The 25,124-nt window shown below is 48.1% G+C and overlaps 1 protein-coding gene across 1 annotated transcript; it reads right to left on the reverse strand.

Moving 5' to 3' along the window:
• Positions 1 to 216: 216 nt before the first annotated feature.
• Positions 217 to 5,406, reverse strand: TMEM177 (transmembrane protein 177). The gene is made up of 2 exons (XM_030327047.2): positions 5,333 to 5,406; positions 217 to 3,268 (listed from the first exon to the last, which is right to left on the reverse strand). Exon 2 carries the CDS (start codon positions 3,244 to 3,246, stop codon positions 2,311 to 2,313), a length of 936 nt encoding a protein of 311 aa, XP_030182907.1. The 5' UTR covers positions 3,247 to 3,268; positions 5,333 to 5,406; the 3' UTR covers positions 217 to 2,310.
• Positions 5,407 to 25,124: the final 19,718 nt, after the last annotated feature.

Here is a 25,124-nt window from a genome sequence, read left to right on the forward strand (position 1 = left end):
AGAAAGCACCCCAGATCAAGGCACTGTGTGGGGAAGGAAGAGGAAAGCAGTGAGGGAACCAAAGTGCTCCTGAGTTTAGGATCCACAGAACTGGGAGAAGAGGACACAAGATGGTTAGAGAGGCCATTAGGTCCAGGCTCAGAGATGCAGCTCTAGCACAAAGCAAGGGGATGTCCACAAACGTTTTTTTTTTTTTTTTAATGTTTATTTATTTTTGAGAGAGACAGAGACAGAGCACGAGTGGGGAAGGGGCAGAGAGAGAGGGAGACACAGAATCCGAAGCAGACTCCAGGCTCCGAACTGTCAGCACAGAGCTGGATGCGGGGCTCGAACTCACGAGCTGTGAGATCATGACCTGAGCTGAAGTCGGACGCTCAACCGGCTGAGCCACGCAGGCGCCCCTAGCAGAAAGCAAGGGGATGTCTGCAAACAGTTTTAAGCAGAATGGAACCCAGACAGACCTGATTTTCCAAGAGCTGGGAGGGGTGGGAGCAGTGGCCAGGAGGCCGGAGGGAGGAACTATCTGGGGAGGGCAAGGACAGAGCTGAGGGTTGCCTGGGCCTGGGCGATGTGCAGAATGCAGCAGGGAGGAAGGGGAGGGGCAGCTCACAGGGTGGAGGCTCTGGGCCAAGGTCTGGAAATTGGGCCACATGAGGCGTGCGTGGGGACCGGGGGCAGCTGAGGAGTGCAAAGTTTGTGACATGGACTAGAGGGAGCCAAAGCAGCAGCCATCTCAGGGGATCACTTCCCTTACCACGGGGGCTCCCTTTCCTTCCCTTTTGGGCAAGTCAGCAGGAATGCCTGGCGTGGCCATCCTGCTGCTCCTCTAGTATTGAACGCAGTGGGGCGGGGAGTGGTAAGTGGATGGAGCTCACCGACTCCAGACCCCAAACCACGTTTCTCCAGCCGAGATCACAGTCATACATGGGGGCAGCAGCTGGGGGGGACAGCCTGAGGGGCCCCCTGAAGTGGTACTTCCCAGAGCGGACACGCGTTCTAGCACTCACTAACTCATCCACCTGCCTATGCATCCACCAAGTGTGTGCCCAGTGCCATCCCGGAGACCTGAGAGATGGGGTGTGTGGCCAGGCCGGACGTTGGGACCCACAGGCTGGCCCCATGGAGCCAGAGCACAGATCTGCAGCCACCGTGAAGGACCCAGAAGGAAGACATGACACCCCCCGCCCTTGCTCACTCTCCATTCAGCCTCCTGCAGGAACTGTCTGCCACTGAGTGGGCTTCCTGGCTCCCTGGGTGTGGCCTGATCTCTTTGCCCTGAGTTACCTTGGCAACGGGCCTGAATTCTTCCACTGTTCCGGGGAAAACATAATCGACAATGAAAAATAAAAATAAAAAAGGGAACCTGGCTTGCTGGCCACAACTGTCCCCACCTTTCCTGGGAAGGGGTCTCCTGTCCAAGGACCAAAAGTGGGGTCTGCTCCATCTGCCACTAGAAGGCCCAAGAGAAACAGAGCAAGGGTGCAGCATATCCTCCTGGGCCCTGAGTGTGACACCAGGCCCAGTCCATTGCTCTCCTCCACCCTGCTTCCTCCTGGCCCCTGAAAACCAAGCTCCCTCTGCCCCCACCCCCGGCCCTCTCCTCCCCAGGCACTGACCATGCATCAGCAGGCTCCCTCCCCGCAAAGCCTCAGTTCTGCAATGGCTTGTTCCTTCCTCTTCCTTCGGCCACAGGTCTCGCCGGGTGTCAGCAACACCTCCACTCCCCTTCAGGCCCAGGGGCTCTCCCTGAGCATGCCATCTTCGCTGGACACATCACCCTTGAAGCTCTCCCTTAAGCTCCCACTTCCCAGCCTCTCAGGGCGACACTAGCTTCTCACCTGGGCCTCGAAGGTTTTCAATGTCTGCCACAGTAGAAGGAAATTGGGATTAGACCACCAGGTAAACTACAGGGTGGTTGTACACGTCATGCAAGCACCTCCAGGGGGGAGAAGTGGCCTGACTCCCACAGCCGGCTGGTATTCAAACACCAAGGAGGGACATCCCATTTCTTCGAGGGATGTCCTCTTGGCCAAGCCCTTTCGTTCACAGCTCACGCTGCCCCACAATCCTGCCAGGTAATTTACATCGTCCCCATCTGACAGCTGAGGAAACCGAGGCTTAGATTCAAAAGGGACTTGCCCAAGCTCCCTGGGATCATGAGTGGTGGACTGGGATAGAACCTAGGCTGTTTAATTCCAAAGTCTGATTTATCTGACAATGGGCTGTGGGTCCAGAGGCACCAAGAGAGCCCCCAGAGTCAACGGCAGGGTGGTGCCTGCAGGAGCCGCATCTGTCCTTGTGATGAGTCCCTCAGGAGCGGCCCGAGTTGAGCGTGGCCCTCCACATCTGCAGCACAGAATCCCGGCGGGTCGTGAAGGGTAAATGTTTGATGCGGAACCAGTGTCTGGGAACGATGTTCCCACTAGGCGTATACAGCTTCGCTCCGTGTGTGCCCAAGAGGCTGCGCAGGGCTACGTTGCCGGATAAAACCTTCTCATAGAACTCCACTCCACCCCGGGCATAGGCTGCAGACAGGGAGGCCGTGCGGCGGTCCAGCCAGGCTTCCAGGGCATGAGTGAGAGAGTCTGTGGAGAAGGCATAGGCCACAAAGCCCACCACCGCTGCCACCAGGTTGAAGGCAGCCCGTATGTTCATGGGGCCCCCATAGAGCCCCAGTGCATGCTTGGCACCCACGCCCAGTGCCCACGTTCCTGCCAGGCAAGCTGGGGCCGGCAGAGCCTGTAGGGCGGCTGCACTGCTCTCCAGGTACACCACTTCCTTGGCCAAGGCAAACTTCTGGGCGTCGCGGGACAAGGTCAGGGCATCTCTCAGCCGGGCACCTGCTGGGCTCTGCCAGTTCACTCTTTGTCCATGTACAACCACTGGCTGATCAGTGTTGGTCAATGAGCCACCCAGGAAGCTGGCTGGGATGCCCACTACCGCCCCGGAGGGGAGTCTCGGGAAGCCAGCACTCACAGGCTGGAAGGTGAAGGTGGTGAAAGCCTCATAGCTATGGCCTGCGGGGACACCAATGTCCTGTAGCACCTCTTGGAAGAGCCTCTGCAGCTCTGGGGAGAGTGGGGCTGGCTGGCCCTGAGGCCAGTACTGGTATAGCCATTGGATCACAGGATCTGGGAGGACATGGTATGAGATCTGGGCCCCAAATAGGCCTGCACAGGAACCCACCACCAGGCCTGTCCTGTGTCTCTGCACAAACGCTGCGGCCCGCCACAGGGGACCTGCCATGAGCGCTGCCACCGTTGTAAACCTGAGCCAAGAGAAAGAGAAGTCAGCCAACAGTTCCCTGGGTCTGCCTGCAGGCTGACCTACCCCAGGGCCACAACCTCTGTAACTGAGGCAATACAGCAAGGTGGGTAAGAGCATGAGCTCTACGGCCAGAGCTCCAATCCAAACTCCCTCTCTTGTGCATCACCTTACCCATCTGCCAAACAGGCAAGGGACAAGGGCATCACTAGGGTGGCGGTGACGGGCATATGAATAAACATATGAATACGTAAAATAATCGGTCTGGCACAGCAGCTGACACCTCTTGTGATAATGCATGATTATTACGTTTAATAAGCACCAAGTCCCCAACTGCCTCATGACACTATTCATCCCATAGTGAGGCCCTAGGTTCAACGTATGAAGTACTTCTTAGATGCTAGACACAACTCTTAGAGCTTTATATATATTATCCAACAATTGAATCCTCACAACTCCATGCCCAATTACTCTTGCCCCTATTTATTTATTTTATTTATTTATTTATTTTTTTAATTTTTTTTTTTTTTTAACATTTATTTATTTTTGAGACAGAGAGAGACAGAGCATGAACGGGGGAGGGTCACAGAGAGAGGAAGACACAGAATCCGAAACAGGCTCCAGGCTCTGAGCTGTCAGCACAGAGCCCGACGCGGGGCTCGAACCCACGGACCGTGAGATCATGACCTGAGCCGAAGTCGGACGCTTAACCGACCGAGCCACCCAGGCGCCCCTATTTGTTTATTTTTTAAAAAATGTTTAATGTTTATTTATTTTTGAGAGGGAGAGAGACACGGAGTGTGAGCAGGGGAGGAACAGACAGAGAGGGAGACACAGAATCCAAAGCAGGCTCCAGGCTCTGAGCTATCAGCACAGAGCCCGATGCGGGGCTGGAACCCTCGAGCTTTGAGATCATGACCTGAACCGAAGTCAGACGCCCAACCGACTGAGCCACCCAGGAGCTCCTACTGCCCCTTTTTTAAAGCATTGGAAACTGAGGCACGATAGGCTAAGTAAATTGATCAAAATCCCAGACTACCAAAGTGGCAGTATTAAAGGTTGAGTTGTGTTCCCTCCAAATTCACATGCTGAAGTCTTAACCCCTGCCCCCCCCTCTAAGAATGTAACTGTATTTAGGGATATAACTGTATTTAGAGATAATTAAGTGAGGTCATGAGGGTAGGTCCTCATCTAATATGACTGCTGTCCTTAAGAGAACACCTTAGGACACCAACACAGAGGAAAGCCCATGAGAGGACACAAGCCACAGGTGACTATTTACAAGCCAATGGGAGCAGTCTCAGAAGACGCGTCATGTTGACGCCTTAATCTTGGACTTTCAGCTTCCAGATCCTGAGAAAACCAATTTCTGCCACCCAGTACTTGTCCTGACAGCCCTCGCTGTGACTAACACAGGCACAGTATTTGAACACAGGCTATCAGGGGTCCACAGAAAATTTTTCATCTCAGAACAAAATTTAATGCTAAATTACAAATATATAAACAAGTAGAGAAAAGAGCACTTAGCCACTTAGCACTTCAACCAACTCATGGCCAATCTTGTTTCCTCTCTCCCACCCACATTCCTCCTCCAACTGGTTTATTTTGAAACACGTCCTGGGCGTCCTCTTATTTCATTCGTAAATATTTCAACAAGAATTCACAATTATTTTACTTTGGTTGAGGCTTACTGTCTTCCTGCCTCTGAAACGTGTTTAATTAGCAAGTAAGTTGCTACAAACAAGAACGTGGGGGTACCGGCTGGCCTATTTTAACAAAAAACTCCTAACGGGGCACATCACTTGGGCCTGTTTTCCCAATGGAGAAACTAAGGCTAGGAAAGCAAGGGTCCTGGCCAGGGTCCCAACGCCCCCAGGCCCACCAGCGCCAAGGCCACGATCCAGGCTGGCCGAGGAGGGGCCGCGGGACCCTCGCGGAGGGCTCGCCGCCGGGCGTCCATCCCGGGCCCCAGGCTGCGCACCGCGGCTCGAAAGCGCTGCTGGAGTGGACCCTAGGGAGGGGGCCCGTCCCCGGCTCCGCGAACCTGCCGTCCCCTCCGCGCGCTCACCTTTTCCGCAGCAGCCACCTAGCACACGGCGACACGTGCGCGGGGCGGGCCCAGCGCAGAGCGCGGCCGCCCTGGGCTCTGGGGGCAGGGACTACAGGGGGCCTGGCGCAGAGCAGCCTCTGGAGGCGGGACAGGGGGGGCGGGACGTCCGGGGCGGGGCCTGGGTCGGGGACTAGCTCGCTGGCGGTCGGGGTTGGAGCTGGAGGCTCCTCCCCGACTGAGTGCCTTGGGGCGGGGCTGAGGCCTGCGGGGGTCCTCGCCTTCGGCTGTGCTGCGTGGGCGGGGGCTTCCTTCTCTGTCCCTGAAAGGCGGCCTTGGTCGCCTGTTTAGCCCTCTAAGAAACGGCGGCCCCACGTGGGTCAGGAGGTGACCTGTGGTTACGTTGCCTTCGGAGCCCAAGCCCACCTGACTGCCAGGTCCGTGGCCTTTCCTGTCTGGAAGGGTTCACCGCCAGTGGTCTGCTCTGGGCTTTAGTTTACCGTAGCAGCTGCCCCCTGGCCCATGCCCCTCAAGTGATCCATGCTGTACAGCGCACAGAGCAGCGTCACACCTGTCACTTCATCTTCCCAGCAGCGCTGCTCGCCGCCTGTTTTTTGTAAATAAAGTTTTATTGGAGGACAGCCATACCTATTTCTTTACAAGTTGCGTATGGCTGCTTTCTCCCAGAAGGGCACAGTTGACTAACCAGGACAGAGACCGTCTGACCCAGAAAGCCTAAAATTTTAGCTATCTGGCCCTTATGGAAAAAGTCTGTGGACACATGAAGTACATTATTCCCATCTTACAGACGGAGAAACAGAGGCCTTTAGCTTGCACAGGATGCCCAGCTCATATGCACCTAGCATGCACCAGAATGGCACAGGACTCCTGTCCCTGTACATTTCCCATTACATCTCCTGCCTTCATACAATTCAACCTAGTCGCTCTTGTCCATTCTCCCAAGTGGGTCTGGCCTCTGTGTCTGACTTTCTCTTCCATCCACGCCCTTTTCTGCCCAAGGAGAAAGAAGGGCTTAGGTCCTGGGTGGAAAGGTGAGGCTGCCAGGGAAGATAAAGATGTAAGGAGACCCAGAAGCCTGTGGGCATTGGGGTGGGGTTTTGGATGGTTAGCAGGCTGTGGGCCACTGTCTCTCCATACAAACCATCAGCTCTCTGCAGGGGTCTTGACCACGAAAGGGCTAGCTGCAATCTCAGTCAGGACCATACCTGACTCCTAGCTAACCCTCTGTGTGTAGTATCCCATGGAGACACCTTGGGGTTGGTGTTTCCTGTCTCAGGCTTGGCCCAGCAGCCCCTTCTGGAGCCATAGGCTGGTCTGGCAGAGATAACCCTACTGACACTAGGGAAGAACCTAGATCTGGTGTGGCTGCCCCCGGGCAGCCATGGGTTGGTCCCTCAGCCCAGAAGCAGTATTTATGGAGACTGAAAAAGCACTTTCTTAGGAGGCAGGGGGCTCTTGCCTAAAGGATGTCACCTGCCCTGGACCTCAGTTTCCTCATCTCTGGAGTGAGGATAATATCTATCTCAAAGGACCATGTTACCTCCTAATCCTAGAAGTTTCCTAGATACTCTCATCCCCATAACCAAAGAGGGGTCACTTCAAGTCACATGCTCCTGAACAGGACTTGGGGGTCTCCCTTCAATCGTGGCCTTGAAAGTCTGTCGTCAAAGGTTCTGTGACCAGATGTAAATCTAGAAATAGTGCAGTGCACAGAGGCTGACGCTAGACTGCTGGGGGTACATCCTGGCTCTACCCCTTACTAGCCGTGTGACTTTGGGCAAGTTAACCTTTCTGGGCCTAGTGTTCTCGTCAATAACACGGGATGAGAGTACCACCTAGCTCCTAGGATTACTGTGAGGATTCAATGGGTTCATGTACGTATGATGTCCCGCATAGTTTGTACCAAATAGCTATTAGCTATTATTACTGGGCTCTGTTCTGTTTCTGATGCCAACTCTGGCTGCTCATTTGTTTGTGTGTAAATGATGCTATAACACGCTTCAATATGTGACCTCAGCTAGATTCCGAAGGTGGGATAGTCTACAGGGCGGATGATGTGGTCTTTCTAACAAACCAATGGCATAAAAAACAAGGGAAAGGAGACATTCACAAAATAAGAGATGTGAAAGACAGAGCAGTTAAACGCAAGATGAGGCTTTTGTTGGGATCCTGAATCAATACTTTAAGTGTAAAAAAAAGACACCTTTGAGACAGCTGGGGAGATCTGAATATGGAGTGAACATTAGGTAACATTAATGAATTGTTTATTTTGTTAGGTGGGATGAAGGAAGATATTTACGTAAACCAAAAAGTCCTTGTCGGTTAGAGATGCATATTGAAGTATCCAGAGGTGCAACGACAAGATGTCTGCTATTTAGTTCAAAATATTATTACAACCAAAACAAACCACCGCCATGAAAACAAAAACCAGGGGCATAGATGAAACAGCAACGAAATGTTGGTAGTTGTTGAAGCTTCGTGACCAGTTTAGGAGGGAGTTCATTATCCTGTGCTCTACGTACGTTTGGAAATTTCCAAATAAAATGTGTTTTGTTAAATGTGTATTTGAAAGTACGCTGATCAATTGAACTTCATCAAATTAAAAAATTTGGGCGCCAAAGAACATTATCGAGAAAGTGAAAAAACAGTCCACAGAATGAGAGAAAATATTGGCAAATCATAGATATAATAAGGGCCTAGTTTCCAGAATATATAAGAACTTGTAACAACTCAACAACAAAAAGACAACCTAATTTAAAAGTGGGCAAATTGGGGCACCTGAATGGCTCGGTTGGTTAAGTGTCTGACTTCCATCAGGTCGTGATCTCATGGTTTGTGGGTTCGAGCCCTGCGTGGGGCTCTGTGCCGACAGCTCAGAGCCTGGAGCCTCCTTCAGATTCTGTGTCTCCCTCTGTCTCTCTCTCTGTCCCTCCCTGCTTGTACTCTGTTTCTCTCTTAAAAATAAACATTGAAAAATTTACAAGAAAAAAAAGTGGGTAAATGACTTGAATAGACACTTCTCCAAAGAAGATTCACAAATGGCCAACGAGCACATACAAAGATGCTCAGCATCCTTCATCATTAGGAAAATACAAGTCAAATCCACAATGAGATACTATTTCACCCACTGGGACGGCCATAAAAACAAAACAAACCAACAGAAAATAACAAGTGCGAGGATGCGGAGAGACTGAAGCTCTCATACATTGCTAGTGGGAATGTAAAACAGGTCAGCCACTAGAGAACACGGTCTGGCGGTTCCTCATAAAGTTAAGCGTAGAATTACTATTTGATCTGGCAGTTCTACTCCTAGGAACACAGACAACCCTCTTAGCTGTGAAGGATGGGGTCTAAGAGGCTTTGTTTTGTTCGCCATGTTTATATGATAATGATCTCACTGAGAAATAGTGTATCGACAATATCTCATTGAGAGAGACAAATTGATGATGCCAGAGAGAGGGGATCCCTGTGGGAAAGAATTCCTTGGGTAGGTGAGAGGGGTTGGGGTCCAGGGCATGAGTGGGAGAGGGAGTGGGATCAGGAACAATTCTTCACCGTAACAAGATAAAGCTGCTAACAAATCAACACATTGTAACTTTAAACTTACAAAATTCTTTAAAAAGATTTATTTATTTATTTTAGAGAGAGAGAGAGAGAGAGAGAAAGTGCGAGTGGAGGAGGGGCAGAGAGAAAGCAAGAGAGAGAGAATCCCTCTTCACTGATAGTGTGGAGCCTGACTCAGGGCTCGAACCCAGGGTGAGAGCATGACCTCAGCTGAAGTCAGATGCTTAACCAACTAAGCCACCCAGGCGCCCCAAACTTACATGTTATATGTCAGTTATATTTCAATAAAGCAGGTGGGGGGGGGGGAGAGGGAAGCCGTGGTCAATGGGCCCAGGCTAGTGATTTCACAGGGGGAAGGTGAGGCTGTTCTTACCTGATTGCTTCTTTGTTTTCTCGGTGACACATGGAGCCAGCAGGGTGGGGAATGTATGAAGAAAGCAGAAAAGATGTGAAATTTCCACCTGAAGAGGAAGAAAGAACCCACCTGGACACTGTAATGATTGTTGAGTGCCCATTTGGGATCTGGGTCAAAAACACAGCGTGAGGGCAGTTAATATGGTTGTGTGATTTTCTACAATAATGTTCAGATGCTCAGGTGGTGCAGGGATGGGTGGATGGATAGCTGAGGGGTTTAGCCAGAGGTAGAGTTTGCCAGTCAGGTGTAGAGTGGGGAGAAATGAACGAGGGAGGTGAGGGCGTTTGCAAAGAGGTGGTTATATAGTGATGGACCATGAACTCTAGGCTAGAGAAGAGGACAGTGAGGGCCCACGGGATGATTTATGTGCTAACCACGGAAATGGTGGATACCATGTGCACTTAGCACTGTTTCTAGGCCCTTTGCAGAAGGAAGGAGTGGCAAGATCATCGTCCCAGTGGAATGTAAGGATTGTTGGAATGGGGTCACCATAGTAAGGCGTGTAGAAGTATAAGGAGGTGGTGATTAGAAGGGGGGAGGTTGGAAATGGACACTTCAGAAGTGGTGTCAATATTGGTGATGGCAAGGTCAAGAGTATGACTGTGAAGGGCGCCTGGGTGGCTCAGTCGGGTAAGCGTCTGACTTCGGCTCAGGTCATGATCTCACGACTCGTGGGTTCGAGCCCCGCATCGGGCTCTGTGCTGACAGCTCAGAGCCTGGGGCCTGCAGCCTGCTTCTGATTCTGTGTCTCCCTCTCTCTCTGGCCCTCCCTTGCTCACACTCTGTCTCTCTCTCTCCCTCTCAAAAATAAATAAACATCAAAAAAAAATTTCTGAATAAAAAAAAGAGTATGACTGTGGGAGTCAATGGCTATGGTGAGGCGAAAGGTTACAGAGAATTGAGGAGGTGTATGACTTGTGTTTTTAAAAAAATTTTCCATATTGACAATTTAGGGGTCTTGCTAATGCTGGAAAGACTGCCCCTCCCAGGACTAGGACTAGCTAATTCCTAGAGAGAACAAGTGACTCCCTCTACTTTGCCCATAAACATACCTTCCACATGGGAAACCAACCGTACCCCCGACCATTTCCTTCAGCTCTCACACACCATGCCAGTATTTCCCCTGCCCTAAATGAATGACCCTTGGGTCAGGTACTGGACAACTAGAGACCATCCCTGTAATCCCAGAGGCGGCCAAAATTATTCAAACTATCCAATCCTTAACTTCTTTAAACTTCCCTACCCTGCCTCACCATTCCTTCCCATGGAAACCACAGTAGAGGGGCGCCTGGGTGGCGCAGTCGGTTAAGCGTCCGACTTCAGCCAGGTCACGATCTTGCGGTCCGGGAGTTCGAGCCCCGCGTCAGGCTCTGGGCTGATGGCTCAGAGCCTGGAGCCTGTTTCTGATTCTGTGTCTCCCTCTCTCTCTGCCCCTCCCCCGTTCACGCTCTGTCTCTCTCTGTCCCAAAAATAAAAAATAAAAACGTTGAAAAAAAAATTAAAAAAAAAAGAAACCACAGTAGAGGTTCTGGGCCATGCCTTCTACTTGCTCCTTTTGCTTCTTGACTGACCCCGCTACTTCCCATGTTGCCCACGTGGCATGATGTGCTCCCTCCTCTCAGGAAATGTAAATAATAAATACTTCTTTCAATGGCGTTGACCTTTCCATGTTGCCCCTCGGTCACCTCTATAAATTACATCTGAGGTACAATCAAAACAGGAGGCTCAGTTACAAGAGGCCGAGGTCTTGGGTGGATTGTCTCTGCCAATGTTGAAGTTGGCAAGAATGGTGAAAAGGAGAGTGTTAAAGAATGCAAGGGTCCAGGTGCTAAAATAATTCAGGAAGGAGACAGAGAGTGACTAGGAGGTGGGTGGATCATGGTAGCAAGGCTGGGGGTGTATCGGAATGGTCTGACAGCACGGATGTCACAGGAGCTGAGGTTTGTGAAGGAAATGGCCATGGGGGCAAAGAGGACGCCTGTTCTATCCTGATTTCCGCAGGGTGTGGGGGCAAGTTATGGTATCATCACAAAAGAGAGCCAAGCTTTGGCGAAAGCAAGCAAGAGAAACAAATGTTCAGAGGAGGTGGTGAAGGTATGTGGAATTTGCTGATGGCGGACCAAGCATCCTAAAGGTTGCAGTGATGTTTGGGAGGCTTGCAAGAGGTGCATGATTGGGACTAGATTAGGGTATAAAGAGGAAATAAATATATAGGGATAAGCACCCAGGGAATGACAGATTACAGGGCATCTGGTGGTTGGTATTTTTCGATGGTGGTAAAACACACATATTTTTAAGTTGTACAGTTCAGTGGTCTTTATACATACATTCATCATGTTGTACAAGCATCACCACTATACATCTCCATACTTCATCTTGTAAAACCGAAGCTCTATACCTAAAAACTCCCCATCTCCCCTACCCCCTAGTCCCTGACCACCCTCGTAATTTCTGTCTCTATAATTTTTACTAAGTATCTCATATAAGTGGAAACATACAGTATTCGTCTCCTTGTGACTGGGTAATGTAATGCAGTACAATGTGCTCAAGTTTTGTCCGTGTTAAAGCGTGTGACAGGATTTCCTTTCTTTTTAAGGCTGAAAAAGATTCGATTTTATGTATGCACCACAATGTGTTTATCCATTCATCAGCTGATAGGCATTGAGTTGCTTCCACCTTTTGGCTATTGTGAATAGTGCAGTTATGAACGTGAGGGTACAAATATCCCTCTAAGACCCTGCTTTCAAGTGTTTTATATAGACCTAGAAGTGAATTGCTAGATGAAATGGCAATTCTATTTTTTCTCTTTGAGGGACCACCGTACTGTTTCTCACAAAGGCTATACCGTTTACATTCATCAACAGTGCACAAGGTCTCCAATTTCTCTACATTCTCTCCAACAATTGCTGTTTTCTGGGATTTTTTCATAGAGGCCATCATAATTAGTGTGAGATAGTTATCTCATAGTTTTGATTTGCACTTTCCTAATAATTAGTGATATTGAGCATCTTTTCCTGTGCTTATTGGTCATTCATATATCTTCTTTGGAGAAATGTCTATTCAAGTGCTTTGCCCATTTTTTAATTGGGTTGTTTGTTGTTGTTGTTGTTGTTGTTGTTGTTGTTTAGTTTTAGGAGTTCTCAGTAGACTCTGGATGTTGATCCCTTATGAGATACATGATTTGCAAATATTTTCTCTCATTCTGTTGGTTCCCTTTTTAGTCTGTGGACATTGTCATTTGATGTTTTTGGTTTTGTTTTCGTTTTTGTTTTTTTATAGAGTTTGAAAATTGTCACGAAGTCCAATTTGTCTATTTTCTCTTGTTGGCTATGCCTCTGGTGTCATATCCAAAAAATCATTGCCAAATCCAGCACCAGGAAGCCCTATCACCATAGGACAACTGTGTTTTCTTCTAAAAGTTTTTATCGTTTTAGGTCTTACATTTAGGTCTTTGATCTGGTTTGAATTAATTTTTTGCATACAGTGTTAGGTAAGGGTCCAATTTCATTCTTTTGCATGTGGATATTCAGTTTCCCCAGCACCATTTGTTGAAAAGACTGTTTTGTCCTCATTGAATGGTCTTGGCATCCTTGTCAAAAATCATTTGGCTATATATATGAGGGTTTACTTCCAGATTCTCTCTTTTGTTGTATTGGTCTGTCTTTATGCTAGTACCATACTGTTTTGATTGCTGCAGCTTTGTAGTAAGTTTTGAAATCAGGATGTGTGAGTCCTTCAACTTTGTTCTTCTTTGGCAACATTGTTTTGGCTATTTGGGATCCCTTGAGATTCCATATAAATTTTAGGATGGGTTTTCCCATTTCTGTTAAAAATGTCATTGGCAGGGTGCCTGGGTGGCTCAGTCGGTTGAGCATCCGACTTCGGCTCAGGTCACTATCTCGCGATCCGTGAGTTCGAGCCCCGCGTCAGGCTCTGGGCTGATGGCTCAGAGCCTGGAGCCTGTTTCCGATTCTGTGTCTCCCTCTCTCTCTGCCCCTCCCCCGTTCATGCTCTGTCTCTCTCTCTCTCTCAAAAATAAATAAATGTTAAAAAAAATTTTTTTTAAAATGTCATTGGGATTTTGATACATTGCATTTGTAGTTTTCTTTGAATAGTACTGACATCTTAACAATGTGAAATCTCCCGATTCATGAACATGGGATGTGTTTCCATTTATTTATGTCTTTAATTTCTTTCAGCAATATTTTGTAGTTTTTATCATTATATAAGCCTTTCACCTTTTTAGTTAATTCCTAAGTATTTTGTTCTTTTTCTTGCTATTATAAATGGACTTATTTTCATAATTTCCTTTTCAGATTGTTTATTGTTAGTGGATAGCAATTGAATTTTGTGTTGACTTTGTATCCTGCGACTTTGCTGAATTTCATTTATTAACTGACTGTGTGTGTGTGTGTGTGTGTGTGTGTAATCTTTAGGGTTTTCTACATATAAGACCATATGTCATCTGTAAACAGAGATAACTTTACTTCTTCCTTTCCAGTTGGATGCCTTTTCTTTCTGTTCCTTGCATAACTGAATTGCTCTGGCTAGGACTTTTAGTACTATGTTAAATGCAACTGGTGAAAGCAGGCATCCTTGTCTTGTTCCAGATCTTAGAGGAAAAGCCTTTGGTCCTTCACCATTGTGGATGATGTTTGCTGTGGGTTTTTCATATGGCTTTTTATTATGTGGAGGCAGTTTACTTCTGTTCCTAGTTTGTTGAATGCAGGCGTGCTAACAACACTGACTCCATCTTTGGCCTTCCATCTTGCCAGAGATGACTCCACTTTAGATGACTAGTAGCACGCCCCTCAGGTGCACAGGTGGCACTATTTTAGATAACTACCTTGGGACCTCACCACCAGGCGTCTCCATTTATACAAGCTGTGGTTGCAGTCAGGGCTTGGTGGAAAATGGGCAGAGAATAACTGCTTAGCATCACTTGGACTGGCAGCCCTCCGGATTGCCCCCATCAGTAAAGTGTGCAACCAGTATGAAGTGGCTTGCTTTGTGTTTCAGTATTAAAGTGAAACACTTTCTCCTTCTGGAGGACACAGTACTTACTGACCCTCCTCTACCATCTAACAGTTGTGTGTCAAATTTTATATAAGTTGAGATGATCAATTGGCTTTTTTTCTTTATTTTGTTAATGTGGTGTATTATGTCAATCTGTTATGTTGATATGTTGAGCCATCCTTGCATTGCAGGAATAAATCCCACGTGGTTTTGGTGTATAGTCCTTTTAATGTGCTGAATCCGTTTACTAGAATTTTGTTGAGGGCTCTTGCATCAGTATTCACAAGGGATACTTGTTGAATTTTTCTTGTAGTATCTTTGTCTGGCTTTGGAATTGGGGTAATCCTGACCCACAGAATGAGTTACGAAGTGTTCCCCCTTTGGAAAACATTTGAGAAAAGAAAGATTGGTATTATCTCTTAAAAAAATTTTTTTTAATGTTTGTTTATTTTTGAGAGAGAGAGAGCGTGAGCAGGGGAGGGGCAGAGAGAGAGAGGGAGACACAGAATCCAAAGCAGGCTCCAGGCTCCGAGCTGTCAGCACAGAGCCTGACTCGGGGCTCAAACCCATGAACTGGAAGATCATGACCTGAGCCAAAGTCAGGAGCTTAATTGATTGAGCCACCCAGGCACCCCCTTGGTAGAATATTTAAAACCAAATAGACCAGTGAGACCATCAGCTCCAGAGCTTTTCTTTGTGGGGAGATTTTATATTTTCATTTTTTTAAGTTTATTTATTTTGAGTGAGGGAGAGAGAGAATTCCAAGTGTGGAGCTGGATGTGCGGCTTGAATTCACAAACTGTGAGATCATGACTTGAGCTGAAACCAAGAGTCAGATGCTTACCCTACTGAGCCAACCAGGTGCCCCTTTTGTGGGGAGATGTTAAATCACTGATTCAATCTCCTTTCTTGTTATTGGTCTACTCAGGTCTTCTATTTCTTCATTAAAAAAAAATTCTGAAAAAAATTCTGAGGGGGCTTTTGGGCACGATAGAAATATTTAAAAGTTCATTGTATTTTGATTATTATTTAGTTGATTAAAATAGCAAGCTCCAGGGGTGCCTGGGTGGCTCAGTCGGTTGAGCGTCCAACTTTGGCTCAGGTCATGATCTCGCGGTCCGTGAGTTCGAGCCCCGTGTCAGGCTCTGTGCTGACAGCTCAGAGCCTGGAGCCTGTTTCGGATTCTGTGTCTCCCTCTCTCTCTGACCCTCCCCCGTTCATGCTCTGTCTCTCTCTGTCTCAAAAATAAATAAATGTAAAAAAGAAATTTAAAATAGCAAGCTCCAATATCCCATGTCTTCTAAGCCGAGAACCTCAATTTACAAACATAATCTTAGTAAGAAATCTAGTATTTTTTTTAAATAAAATAAGAATTTTTTTTCTACTTGTTCTGTGATTACCTTTTAATTAAGTATGGGCTTTACAGATTAAATCTTCCTTAATTATATCACATCCCTCCTGTACTTAATTGATCAAATTCCCTTAGACATTTCCAACCATACTTTCAAATTTAATTGAGCTGATTCTTTTAAATACACTCTCCTCAGACTGCAGCCTTTCAAATCCAGTAAGCAAAGTCTTTCAGTGGAATGAAACTCCTTATTACAGATAACCTAACCGGCACCCAGGTACCAATTCAGGTAGATTTCTTTATTCATCCTGACATTACAAATGTCGTCTCCCCACCCAGGTGTCCAGAACCATCCTCTCAAGTCACTTCACGCTGCAGTGCTCTGGGTCAAACTTTCAGTGGTATGTTCTTGCCCAGGACGGGTCCAGAATGATTTCCGGGGTGATTCATCATGAGTTCGTTTACTAGGTTGAGTATCGGTGGGGATAATTGGACTTCCCAAACCTCTGTGGGTTTTTTTTTTTTTAACAGTAAATCTTCCACAATTTTTCATTGCCTGAGGAGAATTGATGCGATGCGGAATCCCCTGCCAAGATTGCAATCCATCTTTTACCTGTTTGATTTGCAATGATCAAGTTTTGATGTCATATTCAAAACCTGAATATAGTATATACATCGTTTTGGCTTTGTCAACATACTGTAAACATCATTAAAAAGTTGTACCTGCCTTTTTTTCTTTTCCTTTTTTCAGTATGCCTCATAGGGCTGTGCAGAGAACTATTGCTGTCTTTCTAATTGTCACAATTTGCTCAGTGGGAGCCCTTTCAACTGGCTCCTTTATCCTTTAAATTGCGTTGGATCACTTTGGAGGCATACTTTCTTTCTGGCAACAAAGTGATACCCCACACCCATCTGAATGATCCTTGCTCCAGGATATAGAATCAGAAAATTTTCCAAGGCTCCTTGGTTCTTGCTGGGGAACTGTAAAGACTAGAATCTAGGTGCTTCGGGCACAGGTTAGACCGCTCTACTCGATATTGGGGGTGGGCTACAGCATAACAGACTATTTTAGAGGCAGACCCAGAAAAAATATCATGGAAGGGGCGCCTGGGTGGCTCAGTCGTTTAAGCGTCCGACTCTTGATTTCCGCCCAGGTCATAATGTCGCGGTCATGAGTTTGAGCCCCGAGTTCAGCTCTCTGGTGGGCATGAGGCCTGCTTACGATTCTCTGCCTCTTGGGACGCCTGGGTGGCTCAGTTGGTTGAGCGTCCGACTTCAGCTCAGGTCATGATCTCGTGGTCTGTGAGTTCGAGCCCCGCGTCGGGCTCTGTGCTGCCGGCTCAGAGCCTGGAGCCTGCTTTGGATTCTGTGTCCCCTTCTCTCTCTGACCCTCCCCTGCTCATGCTCTGTCTCTCTCGCTCTCTGTCAAAAATAAATAAAACATTAAAAAGAAAAAAGATTCTCTGCCTCTCCCCCAGTTGCATGGGTGTGCGTGCTCTCTCTCTCTCAAAAATAAAAAACAAACAAACAAAAAAATCCCCCCCCAATAACAACAAAAAAGAAAAACATCATGGAATCATATTATTTTCAACTCCAACTTCACTGAGAACTTAAACAAATCATGCTTTAGTATAAAAGATTTTTTCCAGAGATACCAGCTTCCCTTATTGCCACAATAATACAACGCTGTTTTTCTAACTTTAACATGCCAAGCTGTATATTGTAATTCTGACCCGCAGAGACCAAATTAGATCCTGTATCCCTCTCCTTAGGCTGCACTGAGCACCCTCCCTTCCACTTTCATGATCCCATGTGTCCACTGACTATCATTCCTCTCTGAGTCACAAGCTGGGACTTGGGGTGGTGACTATAGTGTGGATAGTTTGATTAAGTAATATCAGCTCATCGAGGCATAGACGAAATGACTTTATTGTTCCGGTAATTACTACCAACTGTATTTAAACATGTGCTTTCCTGCCTACTGGTGGGCTCCCTTAATGATACACAGTCCAAACCTATAGTTTGTTGGTCGATGTCCGTTACTAAGACAGTATCCTTTTGGTGAAGACTCGGTTTCATTGTGTGTTTTAAAACTTCGGTCCCGTATTTGACACAAGGCTGCCCCTACCATGTCAGCACGCCACCCCCATTGTAGACCAGACTTCTATCTCCAACAGCTTGGAACACGGAAGTACGGTCTGCTCTCGTTCCCATAGCTCCTGGGGCTTCCTTTTTTGGTAGGAAGGATGGAAAGAGAAACAAAGATGTTTGCCTACACGACTGCTCACTGGTGGTCTTCCTGGTGGGTCGTAATGTGAACAGCTGATGTTATAGTGACCAAGTTCCTGTTGCTTCTATTAGCCCCTCTGCTAATCTAGCTTGGTTGGTGGTGACGGTGGAGGTAAACACTGGGTCAAGATGAGATTGGCCTTGGTAAGTACTCTAGACTTTGAATCTAGGGCAAGGTGGGTAAAAGGTCCAGAGTAATTTAAAGGTCCAGAGTAATTCGCTGGAAGTTGCAGGAGAGGCTCGGGGCTTCGTTGTTCAGGCTTGCCATTGGAGGTAGATGCATCAGCCTGAAGCAGAGGCAAGAGCTTCTGGAATGTCAGAGTGGGAGGAGGAGCAGCAGAAGCCATTGGTGCCCCCAGGATGGCCAGCTTGGAGCTCCGGGCATTGGGGACCTTGAAGAGTAGCCTGTCCTTGGCTTCAGCCTCCACCTGGGTCAACTTCCACCTTCAGGGACAGTAAGCACATAAAAAAGGGCTCTACCTTTTGCAGGTATCTAGTTGTTGAGATATTGACAGCTGGACCCCAGGCAGGGTGTGTGTGTATGTGTGTGTGTGTGTGTGTGTGTGTGTGTGTGTGTGTATGGGCTTGCACTGTTGGTTACTGGGGGAGTAAGCATCATCTGACAACCTTCTCTATACATCTCAAGGTCTTTCTTTTGCATTGCTTTCTCTAAAGTCTTCTCACAATGGCTTTAACACACTTCCTGCAAACAGTGTCTGAAATGAAACGTTTTTTTTTAAGCCACTGCTATTGGAGAATGTGACACCAGACCTCTGTGCCCATGCCTTGGCCGAGTCTCGAGATCTGATTAGACTCTTTGGTGTTAGGGAGTAGATTCTCTTAAGCTTCTGAAGAAAGAGAGGGCTTGTTACAAGGTGGGGTCCCAGTACTGGGGCTACCTGAGATTGGGGCTGCTCAGGGAGAGGCATGCTTGGGTTCCATCCTGACTTGCCTCTTGTCTCTTGGTGCATCTTGGTGCATCTGCTTTATTTCTTGTGTTTACCAAACCAAGAAACCTGCTTCTTCACTGCTTCCTAACTTCAGCTGCTCAGGGCCTATCATAGCTGCCCCACATAACTTCTCTGTTTCATAACCATCCAGCTTCTGTCCCTGTTACCAGGTTGCTCAATCTCTCTCTCTCTCTCTCTCTTTTTTTAAATGTTTATTTATTTTAGAGAGAGAGAGAGAGCATGAGAGTGTAGGGGGGGTGCAGAGAGAAAGGGGGGCACGGAGGATCTAAAGCGGGCTCTGTGCTGACAGCAGAAAGCACAATGCAGGGCTCAAACTCACAAACCATGAGATCATGACCCAAGCTGAAGTTGGACGTTTAACCGACTGAGCCACCCAGGTGCCCCAGTTGCCCAATCTCTTTTGAACTTCCTGGTTCAAATTCCTGAGAGAAGGGATCAGATTAGCTCAGTCTACCTTTTTAAAAAAAAAAAAAATTTTTAACATTTTATTTATTTTTGAGAGAGCACAAATGGGAGGGGCAGAGAGAGAGAGAGAGAGACACAGAATCCGTAACAGGCTCCAGGCTCTGAGCTGTCAGCACAGAGCCCAACGCAAGACTTGAACCCACAGATGCGAGATCATGACCTGAGCTGAAGTCAGATGCTTAACCAACTGAGCTACCCGGGTGCCCCTCTATCTTTTAATGACAGACTGTTGGTCCCCATCTCCCATAGACCAAAAACCTTTGGGTAAGGTTCTTGCTTGCTCTGATTGAATCCACTGTGAGAAGGAAGGGGAAGGGCTCCTGGGTGGCTCAGTTGGTTGAGGAGGATCTGACTCATGATTTCAGCTCAGGTCATGATCTCATGGTCGCTGAGCATGGGGCCTGCTTGGAATTCTCTCCCTTCCTCTCCCCCTGCCCTTCCCCCCCGGTGCTTTCTCTCTCAAAAATATCAACGCTATTAAAAAAAATAAAAAAATTTTAAAAAGGAGCGGGAGGGGTGCTATGGGCTTTCTACCCTGGACGTAAGTGGCTGCCCCCTGGATAAAAGGCCCTTCTGGGTGTCCTCTAGGAGAGGTAGTTCTCCTTGCCTTCATAATGAACCTCTCTCCATGATGCCATCTGCTGGGCAAAGGGGGAATGGCCTGTGATGTGACTGGGAAGGGGAAGGCGGCGAGGTCTGGACAGAGACCCAAGATGAAGTTGGCGAGGTCTGGACAGAGACCCAAGATGAAGTCCTCCATCTTTGGAAGGGACATGAGAGACCACTGAGTCGATCAGTCCATTCCCACCTTCAAAGAGGCCCACATCCCGACCGTTCCATTCCCAATCTTTAGCATTTACGTGAACTCCTGTTCCCAAACCCTGCTTGAAGAGAGAGACTTCGTGTTCTTTAGTGCAATGTTTCATCCCCACACCTTCTGGAAGGTTCTCTTTCGTGTGCAGTTCTCAGCTTAGCCATTGGAGCATGGGAGACAGATGGTAGAGGGTGGCAAGGGGAATTGCGGAAGGTGGGCGGCAGGTAAGGAGTCAGCTTCACTCCCTCAACAAATAAACAGGGAGACGCTCATAACAGCTAATATCTGTTGTGTAATGTGCTGCCATATCATCTCACTTAACTCCACGGCCATCCCGTAAAGTTATTATTGTTATTTCCCTGTTTAATAAAAGGCAAGGAGATTGCATAAACTTGCTGTATTTGCTGAGAGTACACCCTTATTTACCAGGGATTCAGAATTCATTTATTACCTTCAGCTCCTATTTCTCCTATAACAAATATTCTCCATAAACATACACGTTCATGAAAATGTAAATGGATATTAGACACATAGTTTTCATATTTCTTTCATATTCTTTGATTCAACAAACATTTACTGAGAGCCTATATTGTGCCAAACCTCTTGCTGTGTGCTGGGGACACATAAATGTGGCCAATGCCCTGGTGGGGTAACATACTATCTGATTTCTTTAGATCCAAACTGATCGATTTTAGAGCTAGGAGATTTGCTAATTCGTGCTTTTTCTACGTTACATATTTTAAAGAACAAATAATTAAGTAAAATGTAAGTATTATTCTGTGACACGTAGAAACCCAGAAGCTGAGATTTTAAATTAAAAGTAAAGAGGGGCGCCTGGGTGGCTCGGTCGGTTAAGCGTCCGTCTTCGGCTCAGGTCATGATCTCACGGTCCGTGAGTTCGAGCCCCGCGTCAGGCTCTGTGCTGACCGCTCAGAGCCTGGAGCCTGTTTCAGATTCTGTGTCTCCCTCTCTCTCTGCCCCTCCCCTGTTCATGCTCTGGCTCTCTCTGTCTCAAAAATAAATAAACATTAAAAAAAATTTTTTTTTTAAATAAAAGTAAAGAAATATAAAGCAGTAAAATTTCCATTGACTTTCATGTGGTAGAGGGAAGAGTGGATACAGAATCAGGCAGCCTGGGTTCTGCCCAAACCTGGCTGTTCTGTTAACTGGGCAAGTCCACGAACCTCTCTGGGCCTCAGTTTCCCCACTTATATCACGATAATAACGGCCAGTCTGTGTGTCTCAGAACACTGTAAGGATCATTGAGAAAATACTTCACAAACTGAAAGTCTTAAACAAGGAAGCAGTTATAATTACTTGTAAAATGAAGCAACGGTAGTGAATTACCCTGAGGTCCTTTGGTTTCACAGCTCTTGGACTTTAGAGAGAAGGAGAGGGGATAATCTGAGTAAATGCAAGCGGGAAGGAGCTAGCGGGTCTTCAGAGACCGCTGCTTAACCCTGAGCTCCTCATCTACCCTTTGACTATATCCACGATCCCTAGAGAACCTGGCTGGCTGATTCCGTAGGAAGCCCCCAAACTTCACGTGGTCAATGATTCCACTGAAGAAACTTTCTCTACGGGATTGATTGTGGAAGACAACACGTATAAGGGTTCCTTGCCTTTTCTCATCTAAGGGTGGTCTGAAAAGAAGGAAGAAAAGCACAGACCGTAGTCCCTCTTTGGAAGCTGGTTTGTTTCATGGGGGAAATCCGAGGCTACGGTGTACTTGGGAGGCAGATGAGGCCTTTCTTGTGGCATCCAGCAGGTGGCACCGGATCCCCAACACAGTCCCATTCTTTCAGAGGGCCCATAGCCATAGGACGCGTTTGGAAGGCAAGGAGAGAAACAAAAGAAGTTGGCCCTTGTTTATGTGGGGCAACAGAGCTGGATGTAAACACATGCACTGACATGAGCCCAGGTTCCAAGCCCTTGGAACAAGCCCTGAGCAGGAAAGTTCGCACAAATAATATAATGCTGGGCACCCAGGAAGAAAGGGGGAAGGGGCGGGTGGAGTCAGCCAGGGGCTCACTAATGGTGGGCTGGGTGTGCTGAAGGAAGCAAAGTAGACAAAGTGGTGTTGAATGTGGACGTCGAGGGAAGCAATTCCCTGAACAGGCAACGATGCCCCGCCGCCTTCCTCAGTAGTGGAGGTACGAGTACCAGGTACCCAGAGATGACAGACCTAGTCCCTGCCTTCGAGGTAGTGCGGTCCTGCAGAACCAGGGGCCGAGGGAAGCCTGACCTGGGAACAGGAGGCAGGAAGGTGGTGGAACCTTAGGAACAGTAAGGGCACAGGTGCTGGGTGTGCATGCGTGGGCTGTGTCTAGGGAACTTCTGAGCGAAGGTGGAGGCGGGATATGGATCTCAAGACCAGCCCGTGAGAGATTTACGAAAACTACCGATTCAGAGGATAAACCACAAACCAAAGGGACTGGTTACCTACAGGGTGCGTATGAGGAGGAGGGAGAGACCTTCCCCTGAGTCTTTTTGTGGAGCTCCGGCTCTCAGAACTGTGGTAATGCTCCACAAACCAACCCCTCCCCCCACCGACCCCAAATATGAGCAAATAATTAAACCCAGAGATGGAAGATAAACAGTAACACATGGGCCTAACTGTATCCCAAATGCACGGCACAACCACAGTGGTAGAAGCAGAGAAGAAAAAGAAAAGAACTAACTTTGGAAAACTGTATTTTAATTGGACTCTATAACACTAACGACAAAAAGAACCCAAGCAATATAATCTAGTTAAAAGATAAGCTTCTTGGGGCGCCTGGGTGGCTCAGTTGGCTAAGCGACCGAGTTCGGCTCAGGTCATGATCTCACTCACGGTTTGTGAGTTCGAGCCCCGCATCGGGCTCACTTCTGTCAGCGCAGAGCCCGCTTCAGATCCTCTGTTCTCCTCTCTCTCTGTCCCTCCCTCACTCACTCCTGCTCATGCTCTCTCTCAAAAATAAATAACACGTTTTAAAACAAAACAAAAGAAAAGCAAACCAGAAAACACCTGTTGTTGCTGGAGTCCTACCCCAGCTGGTCCGAGCTGGGTCTGAGCTATGGCTCAGGCGTCCTTTCTTTTTTCTTTTTTTTTTTTTTTATTTATTTTTGGGACAGAGAGAGACAGAGCATGAACGGGGGAGGGGCAGAGAGAGAGAGGGAGACACAGAATCGGAAACAGGCTCCAGGCTCTGAGCCATCAGCCCAGAGCCCGACGCGGGGCTCGAACTCACGGACCGTGAGATCGTGACCTGGCTGAAGTCGGACGCTTAACCGACTGCGCCACCAAGGCGCCCCTCAGGCGTCCTTTCTTATGAAGTGCTTATCAAGTGCTTCTGACGCACAGCCGGGTGGAGGTCTCTCAATCCAAGAAGAGCAGGTGTATCATTTCCCAGAATAAAACCTGGCCAACTGTCCACCCCGTGTCCGAGCCCTAGAGCATGGCCCTTACCCTGCAGACACTTGGCTTGGGGCAGCAGGCAGGGGAGATGTGTCCCAGGGCTTCCCCTTCCCACCTACTTTCCACAGCTCCAGCAGGAGCCCCCACATTGGTTGTCCTTTGTTGGTGTAACAAGATGCCTGACCCTGAGATGAGCCCCACCCCGACCAGCTCACCTTCAAAAAAAAGGCCCTGGTGCCAGACAGCAGGAGTTCTGACTGGGACAGACTGGTGCCGGCTTCCTCTCATGGTCGTCTTTGCGCCCCCGCCCCCTATGGCTAGTTCTCCACGCAGGCCCGTGAAGTGTGTTTATTTTTGTGTTTTTTTTTTTTATTTTTTTTATTAACGTTTATTTATTTTTGAGACAGAGAGAGACAGAGCATGAACGGGGGAGGGGCAGAGAGAGAGAGGGAGACACAGAATCTGAAACAGGCTCCAGGCTCTGAGCCGTCAGCCCAGAGCCCGACACGGGGCTGGAACTCACGGACCGCGAGATCGTGACCTGAGCTGAAGTCGGACGCTTAACCGACTGAGCCACCCAGGCGCCCCTATTTTTGTGTTTTTTTAAGTTTATTTATTTATTTTGAGAGACAGAGAGAGCACAGCGAAGGGCAGAGAGAGGGGGAAAGGGGCAATCCCAAGCAGGCTCTGCGCTGTCAGCAACGAACCAGACGTGGGGCTCAAACCCACGAACCGTAGGATCACGACCTGAGCCCAAACCAAGAGTTGGACGCTTAACTGACTGAGCCACCCAGTAAAGTGTGTTTAAAACAGAACATGGCTCCTGTTACTCCCCTGCTCAAAACTCTCCAAGGACTCCCTGACCTAGGATGAAACTCCAAATCCAAAGTCCATGTCCTAGCTGCAAGATCCCATGTGACCAGCCACCTGGCCACATCTGTGTTCTTTCCCTGTCCCTTTCCCTGCAGCCCCCACTGTTCTAGCTATCTGAGCCTTGTCCCTGGTCCTCCAGCAGGCCAAGCACACTTCCTCTGAGGGCCTCTGAATGCGGCGTCCCAAGTGCCTGGAAGTGTCTGTCCCCAAATGACAGCCGGCTTGCGCCTTCCTACAGTCAGGTCTCTGTTCCATGACAAGTCCTCCGGGCGGCTCTTGGGCCACTCCCTCTCCCCTTGGCCAAACGTCAGTCTTCCTTTGTAGCACTTCTCCTGCCCTGGCTTTATAGTGCATATGTAAAATCTGGCTTTTGTTGATGACGTGTGCCCTTTGCCACGGGGCAAGCTCGGGGTTACATCCCTTGCTGGGCCCAGCAAGGCCCAGCTCCTAGACGGCACTCAGCAACTCTTCTGAATTGTGTGTCTACACGTGTACATCTTTGTGTATGTGGGCGGGGGGTGCGTGCACACGCGTGCCCTCTTCCAGGCCACTCTTCCCTTCTCCACCCAGAGAACCACTGCCTGGCCAGCAATGGTGGCATGAGCCTGTGTCCCCACAGCAGATGGGCATCCATCCG

This window comes from Lynx canadensis, chromosome C1, assembly GCF_007474595.2.
Source record: "Lynx canadensis isolate LIC74 chromosome C1, mLynCan4.pri.v2, whole genome shotgun sequence".
NCBI classification, from domain to species: domain Eukaryota; kingdom Metazoa; phylum Chordata; class Mammalia; order Carnivora; family Felidae; genus Lynx; species Lynx canadensis.